The sequence below is a fragment of the Haliotis rufescens genome, unplaced genomic scaffold (genome assembly GCF_023055435.1).
Source record: "Haliotis rufescens isolate VD_foot unplaced genomic scaffold, xgHalRufe1.0.p SCAF_3, whole genome shotgun sequence".
Classification (NCBI taxonomy): Eukaryota; Metazoa; Mollusca; class Gastropoda; order Lepetellida; family Haliotidae; genus Haliotis; species Haliotis rufescens.
The window spans coordinates 13,586,134-13,613,963 of NW_025964001.1; the positions used below are offsets into that span (position 1 = coordinate 13,586,134).

A 27,830-nucleotide genomic window follows, 5' to 3' on the forward strand; every position below is an offset into this window, starting at 1 on the left:
CAAAGATAACTAACCCTATTTGTTCTGAAGGCTAATTTTTGGAGAAGAGTAGTACATTTGCTTTAGTTATATAAAGGGAGTTTTATTGTTCATTTTCTTGAGAGGATTATTACATGGTATAACAACTGAAGCTATTTAAGATTTGTCAACACTATAATAAGTTAGTTATAATGCGCATGATATTAAATCATCAAGAGGCTGCTTATAGCGCTACGTTTATACACACAAGTGATATTAAACTAAATAATTGCACTTAGTTATGTGCAGTGCTGGAACACATTTATAACCAAACTGTAGACTAAAGTCCATCGTATGCAGATCTAGAAATCAGGGTATAAGAAAATGGGATAAGAATGTATTTAGTCTTGACTGAAGGCTGCTTAATGTGGAAAATTCCTTGATGGTGAGAGGTAGATTGTTGCACAGAGAAGCTGATGGGAAGGAAGAACGTCTTTGACCAAACATTATTTATCTACCGAAATTTGCTCGTATGATGAGCACCTTGATGGCACCACTTCTCTTACACAGCTTCAAAGGTATGAGGGGCGGTCGGGTAGCCTAGTGGTTAAAGCGTTCGCTCGTCACGCCGAAGACCCGGGTTCGATTCCCGACATGGGTACAATGTGTGAAGCCCATTTCTGGTGTCCCCCGCCGTGATATTGCAGGAATATTGCTAAAAGCGGCGTAAAACCATACTCACTCACTCATAGGTATGATTGCACTGACCCTTCAGAACATTGGTAGGTGATAGTGAGTGAGTGAGTATGGTTTTACGCCGCTTTTAGCAATATTCCAGCAATATCACAGCAGGGGACACCACAAATGGGCTTCACACATTGTACCCATGTCGGGAATCGAACCCGGGTCTTCGGCGTGACGAGCGAACGCTTTAACCACTAGGCTACCTCACCGCCCCCGGTAGGTGATACTCCGGATCATGTATCCGACTCTTGTGATACCGGTAACCAGTGGAGGCAAATCAAGACTGGCGATACAAGGTCATGTTTAGTCAAGGTGTACAAAAGAAAAGTGCAGTTCACTTGAGAAATATCATAAAACATTATAAAAGGTTAATACAGCACCATGTTTACAGAGGCTAGTGAGATGAGATGCGGAGATGAGGTCATGTTTAGTGAAGGTGTGTAAAAGAAAAGTGCAGTTTAGTTGCGAAAAATTCGGAAAGATGTTAAAGGTTTACAGATTGTTAACAATTCAAAAGGGACGACATGAAAAAACAAAGCCATTTAATCCTCGTCAAAGTCAGTTACCTTAATTGCTGCCTGACAGACATCTCATTCTGTGTTAGAGGGTAATAAAACAGTGACAGATAAGGGCCATTAAATGATCTCTGAAACTGTAGCTATTGGTGGACCTAGTTGCTGTATATACTCCTCATAAACAGTCACGCACAATATCTGACCCTTTGAGTAGATTCCTTTGAAATTTTTTAATCTTTCTTCAAGTGGACATGAGTGTGAGCCGTGTATCGGCAGGATTATTGACAAGATCCGGTTAGCTTGTTTATCATGTAAATATAATGTTCCACAAGGATTATGAAGCTATCCCAGTTGAGGCCGGTTTGACAGCTCAACTGACTAATGTTACACCCTCTGATTGTCAGGGGTGTTGGGATTACGATCACTCATAGATACTGCTCAGGAACAACTTATCTTTAATCTATGATCACTGTCATCTCTTTTCATGTATTGTAATTAGTTGCATGTATTGATTCTTACAGTTGCAAGTCGATAGCCTGTTCTTTAAATGTCGGTCGTTGTTAATCGTTGTTTGATATGTTAGACAGGGGTGATCGGTATGTAGATAGGGTGTGGAGTGTTTGGGGTTGAGTAACTTGCTAATTCATTTCAGATATGCTGGCCCTTACAATTTTATTACTTGTACATAATGATGATGAATAATAGTTACAGTTCAGCACATTTGTGAAGCTACCCTTATTATTTTAGTAAGGTTTACTTTTTTTATGTTATCATTGTATCCTAAATGCGTGGATCAATGCTCATGATATCAATCACTGGATTGTCTGGTCCAGACTCGATTATTTACAGGCCAACATCATATAGCTGGAATATTGGTGAGTGCAGTGTTAAACAACAAAGAAACAAACAAAACTATGTTTATGTACAACTTATGACAACATGATGAAATGATGATGATGATGATCATGATGACAGTAAAACTTATTCCATTTAATGTTACACTTCATCAAACCTTGCACACTTATTTCTAAAGTTGATTGGTTAGCATGCTTTCAGTGAATAATTACAACCATCTGGGGGCGGTCGGGTAGCCTAGTGGTTAAAGCGTTCGCTCGTCACGCCGAAGACCCGGGTTCGATTCCCGACATGGGTACATTGTGTGAAGCCCATTTCTGGTGTCCCCCGCCATGATATTGCTGGAATATTGCTATAAGAGGCGTAAAACCATACTCACTCACTTACAACCATCTGAACGAACACCTAAACATGTACTGAGACCTTATTCAAGTTATCTACTTGTGAGGTTACATTTAGAACATATAATCTCAAGTGGCTCACCTGTTTCTGTAGCCATGCACACTAATAGCTTCTGTTAGGACTTGAGTGTAATCTGCTGACATGTCCATGGTGAGGGCCGAGTGGAAACTGAACTATGTGCAGTTAGCCAGGGACTTGTGTTAACTTTGGGGGTGGTGGGGGACCAGTGGGGTAGCCAAGTAGTTCAAGCGTTCACTCATGCCGAAGGCCCGGGTTTGATTCCCCAGTTGGGGACAGTGTGTAAGGATCATTTTATGTCCCTGCCATTCTTGAATATTGTTGATGCGGCATAAAACGCAATTCACTCATGTAGAAATGTCGCCTCCTTGGTCTAATGGTAGAAAGTCCGCCCGAAGAGTGGAAAGGTCCGGGGTTTGATCCCCAGCCACATCATACCAAAAGACGTTTAAAGATGGTACTTGTTGTTACCCTGTCTGGCGCTGGGCATCAAGGGGCTAAAACAAGGACTGGTCGGCTCGGAGTCAGTATACTGTGTCTGAGTGGGGTATTCATGTTAAACTGCGGCATGGTATCTCGGTGTGCTAGCACTATAAATCGGCATCAGTCCGGACTAGTACAAGCAGCCACACACACACACCTACATGTGCATGCACGTTGCTATATAAGTGCAATAATCTTGGACGCGACTTTAAAACCCATTTCACCTCACCTCCATAACACTGGCCATTACGCTTGTGATGAAAACTAGGTAGTTTCTGGTATGATTTAAAGATGAGAAAAGTTTCAATAATAAAGTGTTATTTGGATCTCTAGATGATGTCAGTGAGATGGGTCATGTTCAAATATTTGAATAAACAAAAGTTATAAGGTTGCTGTTGGTTAGAAATATCTCACATTGCTAATACTCAACATTAAACATACAGAATGTCAATGGCGTCCTGGTCATAACCCAGATGTTGAAAGTGAAAATTTACAAGTCCTTGGATTTAAATTCTAAGGCAAGACACTTCAAGGCCTTAGGACCCTCTTGATTTCTAACACTGTATTGACATCTCTGCTGAAATTGAGGTCATGAAAATGTAAGAATAAAAAGTATTGACATTGAATTGTGCAACCTATTTCTCCACCGACCCTGCCCCCATTGTGTCTTTATGTATATTCAAGCTTGTAAGGCACATGGGTGTGATATAGGCTCTTTTCATTCAGACTGTCAGTGTGAAAATATGTGAGCATGGTTTGGTTATGCCTTCAGTGTTGATCAATACTTGTTATAAATTTTTGATGAGTTGAGGCACACCATGTGATAGAATTCACAACAAAATCCAGACAGTAATGAAGAATTCTCCTGGATAAAGACAATTTGTGGTATTGGCATTGCCAAACGACGATAAAACCCAATCCAGGAAGATTTTGTGTCGCGATGTAACTGTAAATTGACATGTTTAGGGAACATCTCATAACCTTTGTGGACATAACACTTCATGCTCCGTCAGTCATAGGAATGATGTAAGAGATAACAGCCGTGGAATACCTGTTACAGTGAATTATCAGGAAGTTAATGAGTCGCCACTGGACGGCCCAGATTTACCCTGACCGAGAGTAATGGATGGGGTTAATGATTGTCGTGGGCAGACATTCGGGTGTTCAGTTTGATGTGGATGTGGAGCTTGTTGGTGGTGATGGCTTCTGTGACAGCCATGTGTTGATGTTGATGGTGCTGTATGATGAAGCTGCTGCTGCTGCTGCTGAGGTTGTGCTAACAGTGTCCACTGGATGAGGATGTTTGTAGAATATGGCTTTTCCAGTATGGAGCAAGTGTAAACACTGCATTCAGGGTAGATATCTTATTGAAGTTTGACTACAATTTTAGAGCTTTGCAACCTTACCAAATTTCTTTTCATGTGGTCAGTTGTCAGTGATGCAAGTTGTTGCCATGAGCTTAGGTATTTCAGTATCTTGGATACTGAAACATCTGGCAGTCGGTAGATGCTCCGTGCTTTCTCCCCAAAGAAAACTGCCTGTGTGGCAGTGTGATGGTGAGGCATTGATTTGACATTGAATTGATATTGATGAGATATTGACTTGACAAAGATCGGGTATTGACTTGACTGATCGGATATTGAATTGACATTAATCAGATATTTACTTGACATTGATGAGATATTGACTTGACATTGATTGGATATTGACTTTACATTTATCGAATATTACTTGACATTGATTGGACATTGACTTGACATTGAACAGATATTAACTTGATATTGATCAGATATTGACTTCACCTTGATCGGATATTGACTTGACATTGATTGAATATTGACTTGAATCTGATCAGAAATTGACTTGACATTAATCAGATATTTACTTGACATTGATCAGATATTGACTTCACATTGATCAGATATTGACTTCACATTGATCAGATATTGACTTGACATTGATTGGATATTGACTTCACATTTATCGAATATTACTTGACATTGATTGGACATTGACTTGACATTGAACAGATATTAACTTGATATTGATCAGATATTGACTTCACCTTGATCGGATATTGACTTGACATTGATTGGATATTGACTTGAATCTGATCAGAAATTGACTTGACATTAATCAGATATTTACTTGACATTGATCAGATATTGACTTCACATTGATCAGATATTGACTTGACATTGATCAGATATTGACTTGACATTGATCAGATATTGACAGGACACTTATGGGCAGTGACTTGATATTCACTTGGACATTGACTGTAAATTGATGGGTTATTCACTGGGACATTGACTGTAAATTGATGGGTTATTCACTGGGACACTGACTGTAAATTGATGGGTTATTCACTGGGACACTGACTGTAAATTGATGGGTTATTCACCGGGACACTGACTGTAAATTGATGGGTTATTCACTTGGACACTAACTGTAAATTGATGGGTTATTCACTGGGACATTGACTGTAAGCAGACATTGTAGATAACTGCAAGACAATGGAGAGCTAGAAGGAGTCTCAGTTGTCTAGCAGGTGCTCTGTCAAATGTTTCATGATGTACAGGTGTGTGCCTCGGGACGACTGCAGTAGTAACAGTTGAATGGCTGATGTTATTATCTAAGAGTCTTCTGACATCAGAGTTTAGTCACACTCCAGGCAGTAAGGTGGTCATATTGGTGTTACCTATGATCTGTTTGCCCAAGGCAGGGGGTAAAATACTGTTCTATTTCCTTCAATTCCTAGTTTTACTACTGTATCATAATTCAAATTTTCATGACCGCCATGTGACTTAAATAAAAGGCTTAATTACATATGTGAGTCCTGGAGGTAGTTGTTATCTCCTGAATCAAATACATGTGCTTTATTATTCATGAATTATTTTACCCATCCAAATGCTTGGGGACTTTTTTATGTAATCACTCAGAGTGCATTATGTTTTTAGTTTTGAAGATGGCAAAGTTTTTGAGATGACCCCTGGGTAAAGATAATACAAATATGTTTTGTATGGGAATTCAAAGGAAATGTAATTTACATTCTGGTTTAAATAAAGGTTATTACCTTGATGCTCCTTTTCGAAACACAGCTTTCAGCGTAACTGATTGCTGTAGGTTTTGATACGACCCCTAAAAGGTGCACTGATGACTGTGATAGCCTTAGGCCTTACACCAATGGCAGGATCAGTTGTTTACAGGGGTAGGCACATTGCCTGCTTAGTTGACGACTGTCATGCAGTAATCACACCAGATCACGATACAGTCGCCTTTCTGATCTAAGCTGCAGGCTTAGCAGTGAAAACCTGGATCACAAACTGTGACTTATCATTACTACCGAGACCATGTTGGACAACATTGGGATAGTGTTTATTTGGCGTTGGCATCGTTTGTGACCATTTCAAGCTTGTTGAATTTTGTTTTGGGAAAAACGTGGAATGAAACATCATGAGAAATGATTGACAGATATGACTGTTTTGCCTGACTACTTGTGCCGTCATAATGGCCAGTATTTTAATGTTTAATGGAAACAATTTTCGGCACAACTTTTCTACTTATCTTCTAGAGCGTCGCCGCTTCACCCATGAAGGAGAGGCATTGCAGAGCCAGTTTGCTGGTTTACGGAGGGAAACCATGGTGATCAGCAAGGACCCCATGACACAGGTATGTGCATTCACAATATGTTCACAACAAACCGTGAGAGTTAACAATTTCATATTTTTAAGTAATTGTTTTGTAGGGTTCTAAGTTTTGCGGAAATTTATATTTTTTATTATATATACATATAATATATATAATTTATATGGTTAAAAGTCTTTCATGGATAAATGCATAGCCTTAACAGAATTGTTGTATCACTGAGGTTTTCTGCTGTAGTATTTATCATGAGAGGGATGTCTTCAGCTTATATACCGTATTCGACGTAATAAGCACCCCGCTCTAATAAGCGCCCACGGCGATATTTGCTAATATATTGGCTGGTGAACAATCCCAATTGACACCCCTTCCGATAGATCAATGTACACAAGACGTATTTATTCTTGTATAATACGTGTGTTATATGCATCCTTAATTATGGGAAGTTAAATTCTGGAAAAATATGTCGTATATAAACATTTCAGGCTGTCAGCACTAACCACGAAATTTAGGATCTTTCAACTCTGTTGTTTTTCTCCAAAATAATATTCTAATAAGAGCCCCATATTAATATTTTGAGAGCGCCCAGGGCGCTTATTATGTCTTATATGTATGTATATAGGATATGCCATTTCTTGTGTCCCTGCCCTGCAGTCACTGTAAAACCCAACTCACTCACTCACTCACTCATTCCTGGGGGCGGTCGAGTAGCCTGTTTTGTATTGTAAATGACGATTGTGATGTAACTACTCGACATGTAAACCTGACACTGAAGAGAGCAGCCAAGAGAAAACAAGTTATGTTCAGTTCAGCTTCTAACTATGTCAATATGATAAACAGGAACCCAAAGGTTACTTAAGCCTTTAACCTCACCTTTTGCTTACAGTAGTGTACTTTTGAGTTTGACATTTTCTCTATTTCATTGCCCGGTTCACCCCAATTATGTTTCTAGGTTTGTCAGCACCATACCTGTGCTCGTTGGTTTCACCGAAGTGGTAAACGTCTAAGACCTGCATCACTTCGGGCTTTCCTCCCACATTAAGCTGACAGGCCGTGATATAACTGGAATACTGTTAAAAGCGGCGTTAAATACAACTCACTCACTCACTCACTCACTCACTATTTTTCATTGACACCATGTCTCTCCTCCTCAGGGTATCTCCTTCATTAATGATGATGATGAGACTAATATTGATGATGATGAAGAATTCTGCCCAGCGTTTTTCTCCACGCACAATAAGTCTCAGTGGGATCTGGTAAGTGTGACTCAGTATTGATACCCGTGGTAGTCTTGGGTAGTGTGTGTACTTCTATGTTATAATAACTTTAGTAATATGAAAGAATTGGATGGTCCTTAACTTTTTTGAGGAGTGTATATTGTCATTTATCCCATGTTTTATGGCAGGCTTTGTCTACTGCTTTGTTCCGCTCATACAGTCAAGTAGGGATTGGCTAGTTGAGAGGGGTCGATGGTTGTGTCTTGTTTATGAGATGACAGGCCACAAGTGTTGGCTGTCCCTGAAAGTATCAAATCTGTGTGGATAAATAGATGAATCTTTATAGGGGATGGTATTACGTTACCAGGTATATACAGTCAAGTAGTCTTTAAAAGGGCTGTCCATTCTTTTGTGTAAGAGTTCAGTCTTACTGATGTGAAAGTTTGAAGGGTTTTGAAACTATGTAACAACTTCTGGTTTATTGCATATAGCACAACTTTTTTGTTCCTTTTTAATCCTGTACATCTGGTTTCATTACCTGTGTGCCATTTGTTATTTATACTGTAAATCTTGATTCAGTCAATTATCTGAGTGCTACTTGTCATCCATTACCTGTTGTTGTTCATGTTAATCTCTGCCTATCACACCATACCATGCATGTATGATCACACCATACCATGCATGTATGATCACACCATACCATGCATATATGATCACACCATACCATGCATATATGATCACACCATACCATGCATGTATGATCACACCATACCATGCATATATGATCACACCATACCATGCATATATGATCACACCATACCATGCATATATGATCACACCATACCATGCATATATGATCACACCATACCATGCATATATGATCACACCATACCATGCATATATGATCACACCATACCATGCATGTATGATCACACCATACCATGCATATATGATCACACCATACCATGCATATATAATCACACCATACCATGCATGTATGATCACACCATACCATGCATATATGATCACACCATACCATGCATATATGATCACACCATACCATGCATATATGATCACACCATACCATGCATATATGATCACACCATACCATGCATGTATGATCACACCATACCATGCATATATGATCACACCATACCATGCATATATAATCACACCATACCATGCATGTATGATCACACCATACCATGCATATATGATCACACCATACCATGCATATATGATCACACCATACCATGCATGTATGATCACACCACACCATGCATATATGATCACACCATACCATGCATATATGATCACACCATACCATGCATATATGATCACACCATACCATGCATGTATGATCACACCATACCATGCATATATGATCACACCATACCATGCATATATGATCACACCATACCATGCATATATGATCACACCATACCATGCATGTATGCCCCTCTTCACTTGGTTGTAGTCATGGTAGCTTGATAACGGTGTAGGAATCTACATCGTAACATCGCTATATACAATAAACCAGAAGTTGTTATCCATAAAGTTTTACATTTTCGTATTTACTCACCAACTTCTAGAATGCCAATCAAACAGTTCTATTGCTTACCAGGTGCAGCAAATATACATGAAACTGTCCCTGTGATTTTCAGATGGCATATGCCTGTATTAGAAATTGCTTCAATTTGAGCTTGATCTCGAAACAGATACACAAATCTTTTCAGTGTCTAAGACAAGTGAAAACTTGTAACAACTAGTAATTTTATCTCCAAATGTAATCGTACAGTTGCATACATTGATATGGGTTGTAGATTCGCTAATGGTGTCCACCCAAGGTCATTGGTCTGACGTTGACCAATGGTTTGTCCAGGCTGTATAACATTACCAGCGCCAAGATAAAGCTCATTTGTTGCTGACAATGAAATTAGTCTACAACTTAGCCACTTGCAGAAGACAGAGTCTAGTAAAACTTATTTTGGTCCAGTCAGCTCATGATAAACCACATTGTAAGACTAATGTTTACCGAACAACTCTCTGAAAGAGAAGTTCAGGCTGATGGAAAGTCTGTTACTGGCACTGACTGTAAACTTACTCCACTGTTGTGTCCCTCAGCCCGATAGCCGCCCGTCATCGCGGAATTCCGACCCTGGAGGACCCAACACCAGCAGCAGCAAGTGGGGCAACAGATTCAGCCTCAACCTCGAACGCAGCCTCAGCTTCGACCTTGACGACACAGATGACCATGATACTGGTTCTGAGACACCTGAGGTCATCTACTACCCACCAAGCGAGGTCGACTCATCTGACACCTACCCAGAGTAAGATTCATCAATCAGGGTGCTCACTGAATGAGATATGTACTGTATTCATTTACAGTTCTGTGTGTAGAGTTGTGTCCCTTTGCCGTGCCAGGATTAGCCACTTGTGAATTTAATCCCTGCTGTTCACGAAGTGTGAGCCATGGATTGTAAGCACCATACCTACTCATGGATTTGACGTAAGTGGTAAACTGACTTTTATTTGGGCTAGCTATCCTCTTCCATACACTGTAATATAACTGAATTACTGTTCATAGCTGTATTCAACCGCCTCCGTGGTCTTGTGGTAGAGCATCCGCCCGGAAAGCGGAAGGTCCGGGGTTCAATCCCTGGCCGCATCATACCAAAAGACGTTAAAAGATGGTACTTGTTGTTACCCTGTCTGGCGCTCGGCATTAAGGGGCTAAAACAAGGACTGGTCGGCTAGGAGTCAGTATACTGTGTCTGAGTGGTGTATTCATGTTCAACTGTGGCATGGTATCTCAGTGAGCTAGCACTATAAATCGGCATCAGTCTGGACTAGTACAAGCAGCCACACAAACACATACACGTGCATGCACGTCGCTATATAAGTGCAATAATCTTGGACGCAACGTTAAACCTAGTTTCACCTCACCTCATAGCTGTATACTACATAACTCACCCACTCATGCACTATCATGCATACTGCAGTAGCCTTCAATGTCAGAAATATTATTTGCCTCTGGTCCTTTGGTCAGCAGCCAGCAGAAATAGCAGAGGGCAAATTTGTATTTGAAATCAGTGGCTGCATGGGCCAATTGATAGTCAAAAATAAGTAGTTTGTGAGCTATTGAAGATGAAGTTCTCCCTGCAATAGCTTTCAGAACACTAGGACACTAGGCTGGCACTCAAATACACCTTTCATAATTCTCAATAGTTCAATGAGCACATTTGTCTACCAGTGTTAAGAAAATGTTTTGCTTGTTGCAATATTGAATGTTTTGCATATAGTTGTGTATGTTGTACCAGTCTTATGAATGAATGTTCCTTGTGTTTCAGCACCTACCAAGTGTTCAACAGTGACCTGCCCCTCAATCGACAGAAGCACCTCTCCAAGAGGTTCGGCATGCTGGAGACTAACATCGACGAAGGTAAGAGGCTGTGAGAGAAGGGGACTTAAGTTTAAGGACTTGTTCCACAAAGCAGTTTAAGTACAGTGACTGTCATAACTTTTAACATAATGTGTGAAACTCATTATTGCTTTGAATACAGGGGCGGTTGGGTAGCCTAGTGGTTAAAGTTTTCGTTCGTCACGCTGAAAAACCCAGTTCGATTCCCCACATACGTAAAATGTGTGTAGCCCATTTCTGGTGTCCCCTGCCATGATATTGCTGGAGTATTGCTAAAAGTGTTGTAAAACCTCACTCACTCACTCACTCACTCACTCACTCACTCACTCACTCACTCACTCACTCACTCACTCACTCACACATAGACTTATGGTGCTGACGTCACTTTGTCAAAAGAGGCCTTGATTATTGCAGGGGAGGTGCATACTCCCTGCCGCCCATTTCCAGATCCACTAATTAGTCATCGCATAGTGGCCGATTATTGTAAATAAATGTTATCAGCAGTTGCTGTGGTTATATACGAAATATCCTGTATATTAGCACCATACCAGTGATAAATGTTTACAGCCAGCATCACATATGGCATTCCTCCAGAATATTGCTTGAATATTGTCGAAACTCACTCACTCTATCGGAATGTTTCAGCCGACTCTGAGAGCACCGATCCCATCTCCCTGGATGATGATGAAAATGATGAGACGCTGATGATGTCCAATCCCAGCACCCCATCAGATCCAGACCGGGAATTCCTGGCCCGGACCCCAGACAAGGTATTGCAGCAAGAGGTTTCAGATTGGTTCATTGGCTGATTGTGGTTCAAAATGTTCGGAAAATATTTTTCGAATGTGGTAATGATGTAGAAGAATGTCAACTATCAGAAGTTGAAAAGCAATGAAACAGCTTCCTAATGCCACTCATCTCTTGGGGGGCCGTGATTCGTTGTGCAGAGTTGCGTCCCTTGGGCATGCCAGAAACCTATGATTGTGGTTCGAATCCCGGTTCGCCCCGATTATGTTTCTAGGTTTGTCAGGACCATACCTCGTGGGTTTAACCGAAGTGGTAAACGTCTGAGTCCTGCATCACTTCGGGCTTTCCTCCCACATTAAACTGACACGCCGTGATATAACTGGAATACTGTTAAAAGCGGCGTTACACCCAACTCACTCACTCACTCATCTCTTGCATAACTCACTGCAGCTGTGTTAGACGCTGTATGGGGTACCTGGGGTTTTCTGTAGAATTTGTAACCTAAGAATACTTCCCATGTAACACAAGGGCCATGACTACAATACTTCGACTCCGTAATTATGAACAATGTACAGCATGGTAGGTAGATATCCATCCGAATTTGAATCTGAAAAATGAAATAAAATATAAAAGAATATTAATAAAAGTGTTGCTGTCCTGGAATCTATTCTTGCCATTATGGATTTATGATTGATGAACAATGTATGACCATATTGATGTAAAGCCGACCACCGAAGGTGCAACTAATGAAGATCCATGACAAGCTCCTAGTGAGGTAATATGTGAGAATATGCCATCCTTTTCAGGAGAAATTTGTCCATGAAAATTTTGAAACAATCAACTTCACGCCGGTGGCGACAGACAAGTTCACCAAGGCCCTGGACTCCCTGGAGCAGGACCTGAACAAGGACGGACCGCACCCATTCAGCCCCCGCCTCAGCATCTCCTCCCGGTTCCTCTCCAGGGCCCACCAGTCCAACATCAAGTGAGTCCCATCCTGTCAGGTCCTCCGATCTTTGTGTAGCAGTAAAAAGAATTTAGATCTGATTTTAATGAAATTGGTCAGTAGGGCTGGCTATCGATATGAATTATAGAGATCGATAATTGCTAACTAAATATCGATCAATTGTTGATATATATCGGATAAGTAACTTTCAGCAAATATGCAAGGAAGTCCCGAAAGAAATCAACAGATTTCACACCACTGGTGAGCAGTGACACGTTTATGCATGGATGACTTTGTGGACATTTGAGATATAACAAAGACAGTTGTTTTCCGTTTTGACAATTGACATTATTGACAATTACAAGTCTGTTTAGGTAGATCTAAACTTTATTTCATCACAATAGTTTATATGAGTTATTATCGATGTCAACAGTTTCATATCGATAATCGTTTATATTTCTTCCCATCAACAATAATTCCGATTATCAATCGTTTGAGCCAGCCCTATTGGTTGGTGGTTCAATGCCCTGGCAGCATCATACCCAAACATGTTAAAAGATAGTACTTGTTGTTACCCTTCCTGCTGGTTAATGAGGGGATAAAACAAGGACTGGCTGGCTTTGAGTCACTATAATGGGTATACAAACAGACATGTGAAGATCCAGGGTAGAATAGGTCTTCAGCAACCCATGCTTGCCGTAACAGGCGACTATCCTTGTCGTAAGAGATGACTAACGGGATCGGGAGGTCAGGCTCGCTGACTTGGTTGATGCATGTCATCGTATCCCAATTGCGTGGATCGATGCTCATGAAGCCAATCACTGGATTGTCTGGTCCAGATTATTTGCATACCACCGTCATATAGCTTGAATATTGCTGAAAACAAACAAACTAACAAAACATGTTGAACAGCAGCATGGTATCTCAGTAGGCCAGCACTAGAAAACTGTCCTAAGTCCAGATTGGTACAAACAGACACAGGCACATGCATGCACGTAATCATGATTCGTGAAACAATCTTGAAACAATGTGACAATAAACCCCCTTTCATCGCAACTCAGACAATAAAGAAGTTGTTAGCCTTTAAAAGTTTCATATATTACCGTATTCGACGTAATAAGCGCCCCGCTCTAATAAGCACCCACGGCGATTTATGCTAATATATGGCCAGTGAACAATCCCAATTAGCACCCCTTCCGATTTATCAATGTACACAAGACTTATTTATTCGTGTATAATATGCACTCGTGTGTTATATGCACCCTTAATTATGGGCAATTAAATTCTGGAAAAAGGTATCTGTCGTATATAAACAGTTCAGACTGTCAGCATAAACCGTGAAATTTATCTTTCAACTCTGTTTTTTCCACCAAAGTAATATTCTAATAAGAGTCCCCTATTTCTAATTTTGAGAGCGTCCTGGGCGCTTATTACGTCGAATACGGTATGTCATTAATCAGGATCTTACCTAATGTTAACATGTGGGGAGGTCTGATTCACTGGCTTGGCTCTCAGCTTACATGATGATTTAGGCTATCCAGGGACCATGGGTCTTTTTAGACGGCTGGACAGTCCTTGCTGTGCTGGACAAAGACGCATGGCAACATCTCCTCTCATCATGAAGATCACACTAACCACCACCCTTGTGTTTTCCAGGAACATGTCCGTGTATAGCAGTATCCAGCGACAGGACAACTGGTTCGATGTGAGTCATCTTACTGTTTGAGTTGTGGGTCAAACATTATTGCTTGTACAAGCATAAATTATTTTAGCTGAAGTGAGGATCTGAGTTAACACTTGCAGCTATGTATTGCTAGCATGTCCATCTCTGAATTATTTCAGTTCTTGCTAACTTCTAATTTTGTTCTGCTGTCACAATTATGAATGTTTGTTTTTTCTAACAATATCACAATCTGATAAATGTCACAACTGAGTTGATTACACATGTTGAGTTTGTATCCACTTCAGACTAACTATTTCAACCATATGCATGTAATATACATTGTTATAAGATAGCGGTGATCATAGCATTTGGAAATAGGAAATTTATAGAATTACATTTTGATTCATGATTTGGTTTCTGCTTGTTCCTTCATAATCTGTTTTAATATTTTTGATAATTTAAGGCTTTCTGACATTGAAAAATTGTTACCTAAAATGGGTGTGTCAACAAAATATAAAACAGTCCTTAGACCAATCTCTCCCACAATGTAAATTACCATAATAAGACAGCCATTTTGAATGACCTTATGAAACGAATGAGTACAAACGGCAAAGTCTGGACATGACACATTCCAATGAATTAGTTGACTTAAATATTAGCCTTGATATTGAAGTAGAAAGTGCTGTTTAATATACAGGTTTTTGCAGTTAAATATGCAGGACCACATGTAAAATTGACTATAAGAGTTATTCATTTTGTGATACATATGTATTGTGGACTATAACAGTTATTCATTGTATATTACATATGTATTGTGGGCTAGAAGAGTTATTCATTGTATATTACATATGTATTGTGGGCTAGAAGAGTTATTCATTGTATATTACATATGTATTGTGGGCTGGAAAAGTTATTCATTGTATATTACATATGTATCATGGGCTAGAAGAGTTATTCATTGTATATTACATATGTATTGTGGGCTAGAAGAGTTATTCATTGTATATTACATATGTATCGTGGGCTAGAAGAGTTATTCATTGTATATTACATATGTATTGTGGGCTGGAAGAGTTATTCATTCTATATTACATATGTATTGTGGGCTAGAAGAGTTATTCATTGTATATTACATATGTATTGTGGGCTAGAAGAGTTATTCATTCTATGTTACATATGTATTGAGGGCTAGAAGAGTTATTCATTGTATATTACATATGTATTGTGGGCTAGAAGAGTTATTCATTCTATGTTACATATGTATTGTGGGCTAGAAGAGTTATTCATTCTATGTTACATATGTATTGTGGGCTAGAAGAGTTATTCATTGTATATTACGTATGTATTGAGGGCTAGAAGAGTTATTCATTGTATGATACATATGTATTGTGGGCTAGAAGAGTTATTCATTGTATATTACCTATGTATTATGGGCTAGAAGAGTTATTCATTGTATATTACGTATGTATGTGGGCTAGAAGAGTTATTCATTGTATATTACGTATGTATTGTGGGCTAGAAGAGTTATTCATTGTATATTACGTATGTATCGTGGGCTAGAAGAGTTATTCATTGTATGTTACATATGTATTGTGGGCTAGAAGAGTTATTCATTGTATGTTACATATGTATTGAGGGCTAGAAGAGTTATTCATTGTATATTACATATGTATTGTGGGCTAGAAGAGTTATTCATTGTATATTACATATGTATCATGGGCTAGAAGAGTTATTCATTGTATATTACATATGTATTGTGGGCTAGAAGAGTTATTCATTCTATATTACATATGTATTGTGGGCTAGAAGAGTTATTCATTGTATATTACGTATGTATTGTGGGCTAGAAGAGTTATTCATTCTATGTTACATATGTATTGAGGGCTAGAAGAGTTATTCATTGTATATTACATATGTATTGTGGGCTAGAAGAGTTATTCATTCTATGTTACATATGTATTGTGGGCTAGAAGAGTTATTCATTGTATGTTACATATGTATTGTGGGCTAGAAGAGTTATTCATTGTATATTACGTATGTATTGAGGGCTAGAAGAGTTATTCATTGTATGATACATATGTATTGTGGGCTAGAAGAGTTATTCATTGTATATTACGTATGTATTGTGGGCTAGAAGAGTTATTCATTGTATATTACGTATGTATTATGGGCTAGAAGAGTTATTCATTGTATATTACGTATGTATTGTGGGCTAGAAGAGTTATTCATTGTATATTACGTATGTATCGTGGGCTAGAAGAGTTATTCATTGTATGTTACATATGTATTGTGGGCTAGAAGAGTTATTCATTGTATGTTACATATGTATTGAGGGCTAGAAGAGTTATTCATTGTATATTACATATGTATTGTGGGCTAGAAGAGTTATTCATTGTATATTACGTATGTATTGAGGGCTAGAAGAGTTATTCATTGTATGATACATATGTATTGTGGGCTAGAAGAGTTATTCATTGTATATTACATATGTATTGTGGGCTAGAAGAGTTATTCATTGTATATTACGTATGTATTGTGGGCTAGAAGAGTTATTCATTGTATATTACGTATGTATTGTGGGCTAGAAGAGTTATTCATTGTATATTACGTATGTATCGTGGGCTAGAAGAGTTATTCATTGTATGTTACATATGTATTGTGGGCTAGAAGAGTTATTCATTGTATGTTACATATGTATTGAGGGCTAGAAGAGTTATTCATTGTATATTACATATGTATTGTGGGCTAGAAGAGTTATTCATTGTATATTACGTATGTATTGAGGGCTAGAAGAGTTATTCATTGTATGATACATATGTATTGTGGGCTAGAAGAGTTATTCATTGTATATTACATATGTATTGTGGGCTAGAAGAGTTATTCATTGTATATTACGTATGTATTGTGGGCTAGAAGAGTTATTCATTGTATATTACGTATGTATTGTGGGCTAGAAGAGTTATTCATTGTATATTACGTATGTATCGTGGGCTAGAAGAGTTATTCATTGTATGTTACATATGTATTGTGGGCTAGAAGAGTTATTCATTGTATGTTACATATGTATTGAGGGCTAGAAGAGTTATTCATTGTATATTACATATGTATTGTGGGCTAGAAGAGTTATTCATTGTATGTTACATATGTATTGTGGACTATAAGAGTTATTCATTGTATATTACATATGTATCGTGGGCTAGAAGAGTTATTCATTGTATGTTACATATGTATTGTGGGCTAGAAGAGTTATTCATTGTATGTTACATATGTATTGTGGACTATAAGAGTTATTCATTGTATATTACATATGTATCGTGGGCTAGAAGAGTTATTCATTGTATATTACATATGTATTGTGGACTATAAGAGTTATTCATTGTATATTACATATGTATCGTGGGCTAGAAGAGTTATTCATTGTATGTTACATATGTATTGTGGGCTAGAAGAGTTATTCATTGTATGTTACATATGTATTGTGGGCTAGAAGAGTTATTCATTGTATATTACATATGTATCATGGGCTAGAAGAGTTATTCATTGTATGTTACATATGTATTGTGGGCTAGAAGAGTTATTCATTGTATATTACGTATGTATCGTGGGCTAGAAGAGTTATTCATTGTATATTACGTATGTATCGTGGGCTAGAAGAGTTATTCATTGTATATTACATATGTATTGTGGATTGCATGTGTTGAACAGTTCTCTCCCATCACCAAGAGTTGTCCAGATCTGTCTCTCCTTCTTGTAAGTCTGACAGAACACACTAGCCAGGTCACTGGATAGGCTGTACAACGTCTCACAACCTCTCCTGGCATATTATTATTAAAGAAAGATGTCATCGGAATGTCTCAAAAATATTCTTATTTATTTGGTTTTATACAACTCATAGTATCTGTAATGGTCTATGAGTTGTCTCTCGGCAACTGAAAAAGGGAGTGTTTTGGGTTCATGATTGTCTTTTTTTGGAAAGAAAACTGCACTTTGGGAGAACTTGAAAAAAAATGTGAAAGAAAATTATGTACAAATTCATCCTCATTTTTAAGGAGGAGACCACGATTAAGTCCTACCTTTGAGTATAGACCTCAGACAATCATGTTCCTAGCATTAGCTTATGTCGCAGACAGGAAATAATGTCATTTTGAGTGTTTTGAGACTGTATTTGTGGCCAAGTTTGAAGTGTAGATTTTCAGGTCCACTTCTTGTTCCTCTCCCCTCCTCCATCTTTCAACAAGCCTGTAGCTGCGTCTGCTGCGATCTGCCAATTCACTGGGATGTCTTTAGTTTCACGTTTGACTGCACCTTTGCCCTTTTTTGTTTCCACCTGGTTTCTAGCCCCTCCAAAAGAGTAAAACGGAAATGGCACGGGCTGTAGATGACACCCGAAAACGCCTCCATGCTGTAAGTAGACGCCCTCTGGTGGCAGCGGGATGCATCACCCGACACGTTCTCATCCAGTTTATGTTGTAGATATCCTCATTTTATTTGTTCCTGTTTTTATATCCTAACAGTGTTCATTGGATTTGATTGATTTAATTACTTATATCTTTTTCTCTCTTTTTTTAAATTCTTTTTTTACATGTTTTTTTGTGTGTGTCTTTTATACATTACTTTTAATGTTACATTTGGTTTTGTCATTCATTTTAAAATATTGATAATATTAATTTTAATATCCTGGATGAGAAATATTTCACAGATTGTAATTCTGTTATGCTCAATATTACCATGCTTTAATAAGTAACATGTCATGCCTATTTGCAGTCTTTTTATTGCCTTGTGTTGCTAATGCTTTTTTTATTCTTGAGTTGGAATTATGTATGTCATTTTTTTCGGCTGATATCTGAAGAAAATATGCAATACAGATTTCAGTTTAGACATCAAGCTTTATCTTAGCTGTTTTAACAGAAGTCTGGATGACCAGTAGGATGTTATATTAATAATAATCATATTAGGAGCCAGCTTTGGTTGCCAGAAGACTTATCTTCAGCCATCCCAATCATCACCAACCATTCAGAGTTGCTTCCCTTGCTGTATAGGAATTGGATCGTGATTAAAATACTCAGCTGTATCAGCTTATGGAGACAAAGCTGATATTCTAAACTTCAATGATATGGCCATTTCCTATTTACAGAGTAAACAGTTTCATAGGAGGATGTCAAAGCAGATATTTATTCAGCTGTATTTATGATAATAGGAAACTGCTTTACCAGGCAATTTTAGTCATACACCAGATACAAACATCTCTGGCACTAAGACATGACAAGAAACCTGGGTCTTGTTTTGAAATTCAATCTTCGCTGATACTCTCCTACTTTGACAAAGGCTTACGACAGTCGTAGCACTAAGGTGATCGTAACTCCCATACTTTAATACAGGCTTACAACAGTCACTGCACTAAGGTGATCGTAACTCCCATACTTTAATATAGGCTTACAACAGTCGTAGCACTAAGGTGATCGTAACTCCCATACTTTAATATAGGCTTACAACAGTCATAGCACTAAGGGGATCGTAACTCCCATACTTTAATACAGGCTTACAACAGTCATAGCACTAAGGGGATCGTAACTCCCATACTTTAACATAGGCTTACGACAGTCGTAGCACTAAGGTGATCATAACTCCCATACTTTAACATAGGCTTACGACAGTCGTAGCGTTAAGATTGCTTTGTGGCACTGAGCTGAGTGATTTGTGTGTGTTTCCAGATGGGATGGAATTCTAACAGTGGAGAATCCCCAGAGAAAGAGCCTGCATCTCCCCCATCACCTCCAACCAAGCTGGAGAGTACAGTGAGTATAGTGGTAGATCACTGAGTGGCGTGTGGAAGTTGGATGTGTAACTGATGCGATCATTGCCTCTGTGGTGCCTTGTGGAGAAAAATTTACATGACGACATGGGTTGGTTATCTGGAGTAGACACAATTGTAGGCATCATTCACGGTTGTTGATGAACTTGAAACACCTTCACCACACTAAAGCAACACCATCTGCTTTTGTAGCTTTTTGGATGTTTGGGTGCATTATGAACTGTTGTAAATGAAAGGATGATTTGTAAGTTTTAGTTCGTCTACCTCCTGTACACCTTCATATTTGTCAGATCTATGTAGTAACTAACAGACCCGTGAAGATCCGGGGTAGAATAGGTCTTCAGCAACCAATGCTTGTCATAAAAGGCGACTATGCTTGCTGTAAGAGGCGACTAACGGAATCGGGTGGTCAAGCTCGCTGACATGGTTAAAGCATGTCATCGATCCCAGTTGCGTGGATCGATGCTCATGATATCAATCACTGGATTGTCTGGTCCAGACTCAATTATTTACAGACCGCCATCATATAGCTGGAATATTGCTGAGTGCAGCGTAAAACAGCAAACCAACCAACACCCAACATTGGGATATCTGTTCATGCTGACAAGCACTGGCTTCCCTTGCCCAGACCTGGTGAAATATTGTTGACTGCAGCATAAAACAGCATTCACGCTCTCACTCACTGAAAGCATTGTTTTCAAGAAATAAGCATATATCCCTTGTTTTCCAGAAGCCTTACTTCCCAATGAACGAAGATTCCAAACTGTCCATTCCAAAACTACCACCAAGTAAGTAACACAGTCATTGCATACTAACAGTTAGGTTTCTGTACAGAGTATATCATCTATTTATTCTGTTTGAATATTTATCCGATTCATAGTCATTCCATGATATTCCAATTATTCTGGAATAGTGTGCATAGTGCTACTCATCTTATGAATATCCATATATTTCCAGCTAATATCTAATTCATTCTGAAGACCTACATAGCTACTTTATGATTTCAAATAGATTTTGTAACCCCATATCTATGTTATGACTTATTCAAATCTAACACATAGGAACATATTCAAAGGCATCTTTGATCAGTAATTATATTACTTGTTATGGAGTCTATAGTTTTTGGTTGCAAGTTGCCATCATGTACAAACACGTATAAGTCCAAACCAATATATTGGCCAGCCTGTACAGAAATTAGGGCTGGGACGAATCCAAATTTACTACCCGGGTACCCAACCCCCTATTACCTGACTCTACCCAGGTACCCACTGTAGGTCTCAAGAGATGTCTTAAAAAGTACCATTGGGAACTTTTTTAGCATAGCCCTGGCAAAACATATTTAGATACATGTATTAAACAATCTGGTCATGCATACACTTAAGTTTACTGCATGAAGTTTTATCTTTATTCAAACATATAAAAGTCAGAAGGAATGGGTGCATAGTCTGAAAGAAAAGTGAACATTTGCGACTTGTCGTGTAACCATAGAGTTCCAGATAATTTTTGTCATTAGACTATGTATCAGGTGACTAACCACAGGTCCGGTAGTCCTGTGGGTACCCAGGTCCTACTCATTACCCACCCGACATGGGTATATGAGTTATCCGTCCCAGCCCTAATTTGATTGTTGCTGTATCATAATGGCAGCAAACACTCTACCCACTGTCACCCTGCTGAGCGTCAACAAGCTGTCCACGAGCTATCCAGGAGATGTCCACTAGGGCTCCATTCCACAAAGTGATCTTTGTGCTATGATGATCATAAGTCTATGTTTACGTATGGAAGTTACGATCACCTTAGCACTGAGATACTTTGTGGAACAGGGCCCTGTAATTCTTTGTCAGACACAAATACATCACCCTATACAGTGTTCCTGTTTACCGGTAATTGATGACTAAAACAGAGCTTATTATTTGTCAGAAATTGATGACTAAAAAGTTAGCTTAGTATTTGTCAGAAATTGATGACTAAAAGTTAGCTTAGTATTTGTCAGAAATTGATGACTAAAAGTTAGCTTAGTATTTGTCAGAAATTGGTGACTAAAAAGTCAGCTTAGTATTTGTCAGAAATTGATGACTAAAAAGTTAGCTTAGTATTTGTCAGAAATTGATGACTAAAAGTTAGCTTAGTATTTGTCAGAAATTGATGACTAAAAGTGAGCTTAGTATTTGTCAGAAATTGGTGACTAAAAAGTTAGCTTAGTATTTGTCAGAAATTGATGACTAAAAAGTTAGCTTAGTATTTGTCAGAAATTGATGACTAAAAGTTAGCTTGTTATTTGTCAGAAATTGGTGACTAAAAGTAAGCTTAGTATTTGTCAGAAATTGATGACTAAATTTCCTCTCCATTTTCCTTCCTCAAGGCCCCTGTGGTTCGCCATCCCCCAAAACTCTGCGACGCTTTTGGTACACTCTTGATTTGCCTAAGCAGCCAATCATGGAAGAGCCAATGCCGCTGCCAAAAATTCCATTACCCCCCAAAATGCAGATTAGGTTGGCAACCATTCCAATTCCTGAACAAAATGGCTGCTCACGATTGCCGAGTTTGATAACTCACAGCCCCAAACAAGTTAGAAAGAGTCGTCTTTCGCCGCTATCCAAGAGGGGTAAATAGCCGGCCACTTTCTGCATGATGTGTGGACGGATTGTGTATTGTGACTTTGTTTGAACCCCCCGGCTTAAACAGCATTTATGTTCTAACTGGTGCTAGAACACTGTGGCACTCTGGGTACATCTCTGAATCGATAGCAACTAAAATGGAATAGTGACCTCTGATGAAGTTTGTGTTTTCGTATAATCATGTGTATCATTAACTTCTGTTGTAAAGTCTGTGGTATAAAAGAGTAGTTGTTTATAACCTGTGAAGAATATGTATTAACAATTATTGCACATAGACAAGAGTTTTTAGCTCACCTGACTGAAAGTCAAATGAGTGTATGCCGTGGCACGTATTTGTTGTTCATCTGGTTGTCGGTCTTTAACTGTTACATTTTAGACATCTGCTCTTAAACTGCAAGGCCTATGGTACTAAAGTTTGCATGGATGATGCCAGCTGTGAAAAGTGCTCACAGAATTCCAATTTTAAACATGGAGGTCACGGTAGCCATATTGAAAATGTTATATTACTCGGCCACATCTGCATGTATGATTATAATATGTTGTTTGTTTGTACTCATTGTCAGTAGTCTAATCAGGAAAGTTGACTTGCTGACACTGACTTGCCACATCTCATCAAGTTGCTTACATAACCCTAAGTAGTCCAGGTATGCCATCCTTATCATGCTACTGTCAGATAAACACTCTTCCAACCTTCCTGGGGCGGTCGGGTAGCCTAGTGGTTAAAGCGTTCTCTCGTCACACCGAAAACCCCGGGTTGGATTCCCAACATGGATACAATGTGTGAAGCCCATTTCTGGTGTCCCCTGCTGTGATATTGCTGGAATATTGCTAAAAGTGGCGTAAAACAATATTTACTCACTCCAACCTTCCTTGTCAACTACAACAACACATGCATCTGTAGTTAAAAAAACAGAGACAGACACGGAGTTAAGTTTTCTTCTCATCGCTTCCTACTCATAAAAAATTATGTGCAATAGTTCTCTCATCAACAGCGTGTCACAAAACTTTCCAGAAGCAATTAAGGCTCTTGTGGGGGGCACGGGTGACCCAGTCTTCTAAGGCGCCTCGAATCGCTGTGCAGAGTTGCGCACCTTCGGACGCGCCAGAAACCTATGATTGTGGGTTCGAATCCCGTTTCGCCCCGATTATGTTTCTAGGTTTGTCAGCACCATACCCGTGCTCGTGAGTTTTACGCCGCAATATAACTGTAATACTGTTTGGCGTTAAACCCAACTCACATACACACACTAAGGCTCTTGTGACCCCAGCTATTGGGTCTCTAAAAGTGGCACACAAAATGCCAATCTGACTTTAAACATGGCTGTCAGTTTCTTCGTAAGTAAGGTGAGCTACAGAGCCATATGGTGCAATGTATTTTCATAATTTTCCTGAACATGAATTTAGTGTTGCCTGTCGATAGAAAGTAAAGTGTGTTCTAAAAAGATGTGGGTTTATTGTATATTAATACACTGACTATCTTGTTTCCATGTGAAATATACTGAAAATTCTAACTTGCTGTGACAGAGATTTCCTGTTTCACTTGCAACCAAATCTTTCCACTGTCGTTTTCGTTTTTAGGAGTGTAGGCTGAAGAAAGGGGTTATTTGATGGCATGATTGAAGAGTTTTGCTCAACTGTTGAAGGAAATCTTTTTTCTATTTCACCCAATTTTTCATTTTGGGGTCAGATGCATGGGTTTTCTATTTTTGTTTGTGTGAGATGTAAGGAAGAGTAAAATGTCTGGTTACAGAACCAAGAATGTTCCATGTATTTTGAAATACAAGAAATATTTAGTTTCTGGAAAATGTTTTGTCAGATTGCAATAGTGTGCTGTCTTGAATTGATATTTTATGAAACAGAGCTGAGTACATGTGTCAGCTGACTAATGATGTCTGGATCCAATGTAGTTGATTGTGACTAACCTTAAATTATTGGGTTTAAAAATAACTGCATGTTCTGATTCATTTGTTTCCCAATTAGAATTTTTTGATAACTTGTAATTGTTATAAGAAGCTTATTTTGTTCCAAATTAATTATTTAGCATTCATCAGCCTACTAGAAAATAGAAAATAATGTATTTTTCCAAAAATCTGTATAACTTACATTTTATGAGAATGAATAAGTAAATTATCAATTTGTAACCTTTTTAATGATTCATATATATCAATTAGAATTATATAAGAAGTGGTTTAAGTTCATAATTTGTGTAAACACGTGTTGGCGACTATTATTCAAATTACTTTGTTTTTGGAAGGGCCGGGTATTTTGTCTTAATTATAGAGTTCATTGTTTCAATGTGTAATATGTAACCGTATTCTCGCTCTCTTCAGCTGGCAGCCCCTGGGAGAACCAAGGAGGGGGTTCACCTGTTAACGACATTCCAAAGACTCAGTCTCCCACCAAGCTGTCCTCTCGGCTTGGCAGCCTCAGTCCCAAACCAAAGGACACTGGAAAGAGATCCCTCTCTCTCCGGTCCAGTTCAACCGGTAGACTCACCGACCTTGACACCAAGACCAATAAATCATCGTCTAAAACTGCATCCTATCTCCGACCAACCCGCAGTTCCAAGGCTAAAATCGCCCGAGCATCCTCATCCTCATCCCTGCCTTCGTCTGATGATGGCTCCCAATCCAGCAGCAGCACAAGCTCCATGACCAAAGCAACTTCTATGCTGAACCTTAGCCAGACCCGAGATCCCCCTACCTCACCCAAGAAGAAGAATTCTCGAAGTGATCGTACCTTGTCCAAGACTGCCTTCTATGCCTCCACACCCAATTTGGCTGTGTGTATGGAAGAGGAGGAGGAAGAAGAGCTGCCAGAGTCATTGTCCAATCTTAAAGGTCTTGCTGACCTGTCCAGGAGTGTTCCGGACATTAACGATATGGATGGATTTAGTTCGTCTACAGAGAGCACGACAAGTGGTGGGGAGAAGCCTAGTTCTAAGGGTGCTTTGTCTGGAGTAAGGAGACTCAAAGACTCCTTATCTCGGAAAGTTGCAAGTGATACAAATCGGCTGAACAGGCGTTCAATGCCCGTGGGTGTGGACTATCTGCATGCAGAGCAGAAGTCCCCAGGCAGTAATCGGAGGTCCGTTTCTCCTTTCAGTGAGAAAAACACTATGCCTCCTCCTCCATCCACCTCTGTAAGCAGATCAAAACATGATGCATTCCTGAAGCGAGCTCAGGCTAAGAGGCGCACAACAGCAGACATGACACTAGATCGTGCAAAAGACATCCTGTTGGGCAAGTCTGGAATTCTTAAGACAAGTATGGAAAGTGTGAACTCTGATGCTCCTGGTAGCAGGAAGACGAGTCTCTCTGGTGGACAATCACAGTCTCATTCTCGGTCTTCCTCTGCATCATCTAATGTGTTCGAGTCGGAGTATGGTTTCACGTCTGCTTCAACACTTGCTACTGTAGAAGATATTGAAAACACTGCTGAGGAGATTCGCCGACAGAGAGCTAACGATGCCAGTCCACATGATCTGCCCGAACGGGATGAGAACACATCTCTACCTAGTAGAACCAAATCACCAATGTCATCTTCATCTCGAAGGTCATCCAATGCAGATGGCTCCAGAGTCTCACCTCGTGTGTTCTCCTCCGACAAGAAAAAGTCTCAGTCGGTTGAGAATCTAAATGATAGTGTCTCTAATTCTCCTAAGGAACAAGATAATGTGTTGCCCAGTGTGAGGGCGAGGGTGGCCCAGTACATGTCTCTAAACAAGTCCACTGAGGACCTAGGTTCCAGTCCCAGACCAAAGGTTTCGCTGAGTGTAAATGTGAATACAGTCTCCTCCCAGTCTCCAGCTGCATCTCCAGTTCCCATGGGCAGACGTCTGTCGGCAGATCTGAAGGTCAGTCCACGCAGTCAGTCAGACACAGGGCTGGGATCAGACACGGACACCGACTCAGAGATCAAACGTCCTGATAAATCCACGTCCCATCCCAGGCTGTCTCTTGTCAATGGAGATCCGAGCATCACCCATAGGTATTGTTGTTGTTGTTGTTGTTGTTTTTGTTGTTGTTGATGTCAACGGAGGATGAGCATCACCCATAGGTGTTGTTGTTGTTGCCACAATTATCAGTATTCCAGCTATATGACGATGGCCTGTAAATAATTGAGTCGGACAGACAATCCACTGATCTTTGTTGTGGGTAATGGTCCTTGCCATCGGGTTACAATGACACACTGTCAACCAAATCACCAAGCCTGGGATTTTGTGGGAATAGGTATTGCTGTTGAATTTAGAAGCGTTTATTTTACTTGATAGTAAAATCATATGTCATTAAAAAGAGGCAGGTGAAAAGATTTAGATAAGATACTATTATGTTTTCTTTATTAAGGAACGAGCCTACCCTGCTGCAAAATTTATGACAAAAAGCTGAATTAAAGCAATGATGTTCCACCACTTTATCATATATTCATTGCCTCATACTTCTAGTTAACTGCTTTGTAAAATCCGCAAAACCTTTCCTTGGAAATATATCTTATGTCAAATTCTCAAAATTTTGCAAACGGAATGTTTTGTTTCAAATGTTAATTAACCCTCTTAAAGAAAGTAGCCGGAAGATGTTTACCAGTAAATTGTATGCTTTACGTAGACATGAAATCTTTGCATTTCAGGGGTCTTTTCTACAAAGCGATCGGAGTGCTAAGGTGCTACTCCCATACTTTCGGAGTGCTAAGGTGGACGTAACTCCCATACTTTAACACAGACGAACACCTGTCGTAGTGCTACGATCGCCTTGTAGAACGAGGCCCAGGGCATTTTTTGTATAGATAA

General features: G+C 39.3%; 1 protein-coding gene across 3 annotated transcripts in view; it reads left to right on the forward strand.

Annotated features, from left to right (window-relative positions):
• LOC124134831 (mitogen-activated protein kinase-binding protein 1-like) overlaps positions 1-27,830 on the forward strand; it is a 129,678-nt gene that overhangs the window by 96,785 nt on the left and 5,063 nt on the right. The window contains exons 21-32 of one of the 3 annotated variants that reach the window (XM_046499887.2): positions 6,550-6,647; positions 7,775-7,876; positions 9,962-10,167; positions 11,188-11,279; positions 11,904-12,028; positions 12,812-12,990; positions 14,608-14,656; positions 18,953-19,018; positions 20,326-20,409; positions 21,157-21,214; positions 22,789-23,031; positions 25,375-27,034. In XM_046499887.2, coding sequence (XP_046355843.2) covers positions 6,550-6,647; positions 7,775-7,876; positions 9,962-10,167; positions 11,188-11,279; positions 11,904-12,028; positions 12,812-12,990; positions 14,608-14,656; positions 18,953-19,018; positions 20,326-20,409; positions 21,157-21,214; positions 22,789-23,031; positions 25,375-27,034 — 2,962 coding nt within the window. The remainder of the gene's footprint in view (positions 1-6,549; positions 6,648-7,774; positions 7,877-9,961; positions 10,168-11,187; positions 11,280-11,903; positions 12,029-12,811; positions 12,991-14,607; positions 14,657-18,952; positions 19,019-20,325; positions 20,410-21,156; positions 21,215-22,788; positions 23,032-25,374; positions 27,035-27,830) is intronic. The other 2 variants (XM_046499888.2, XM_046499889.2) reach the window with 2 other exon arrangements.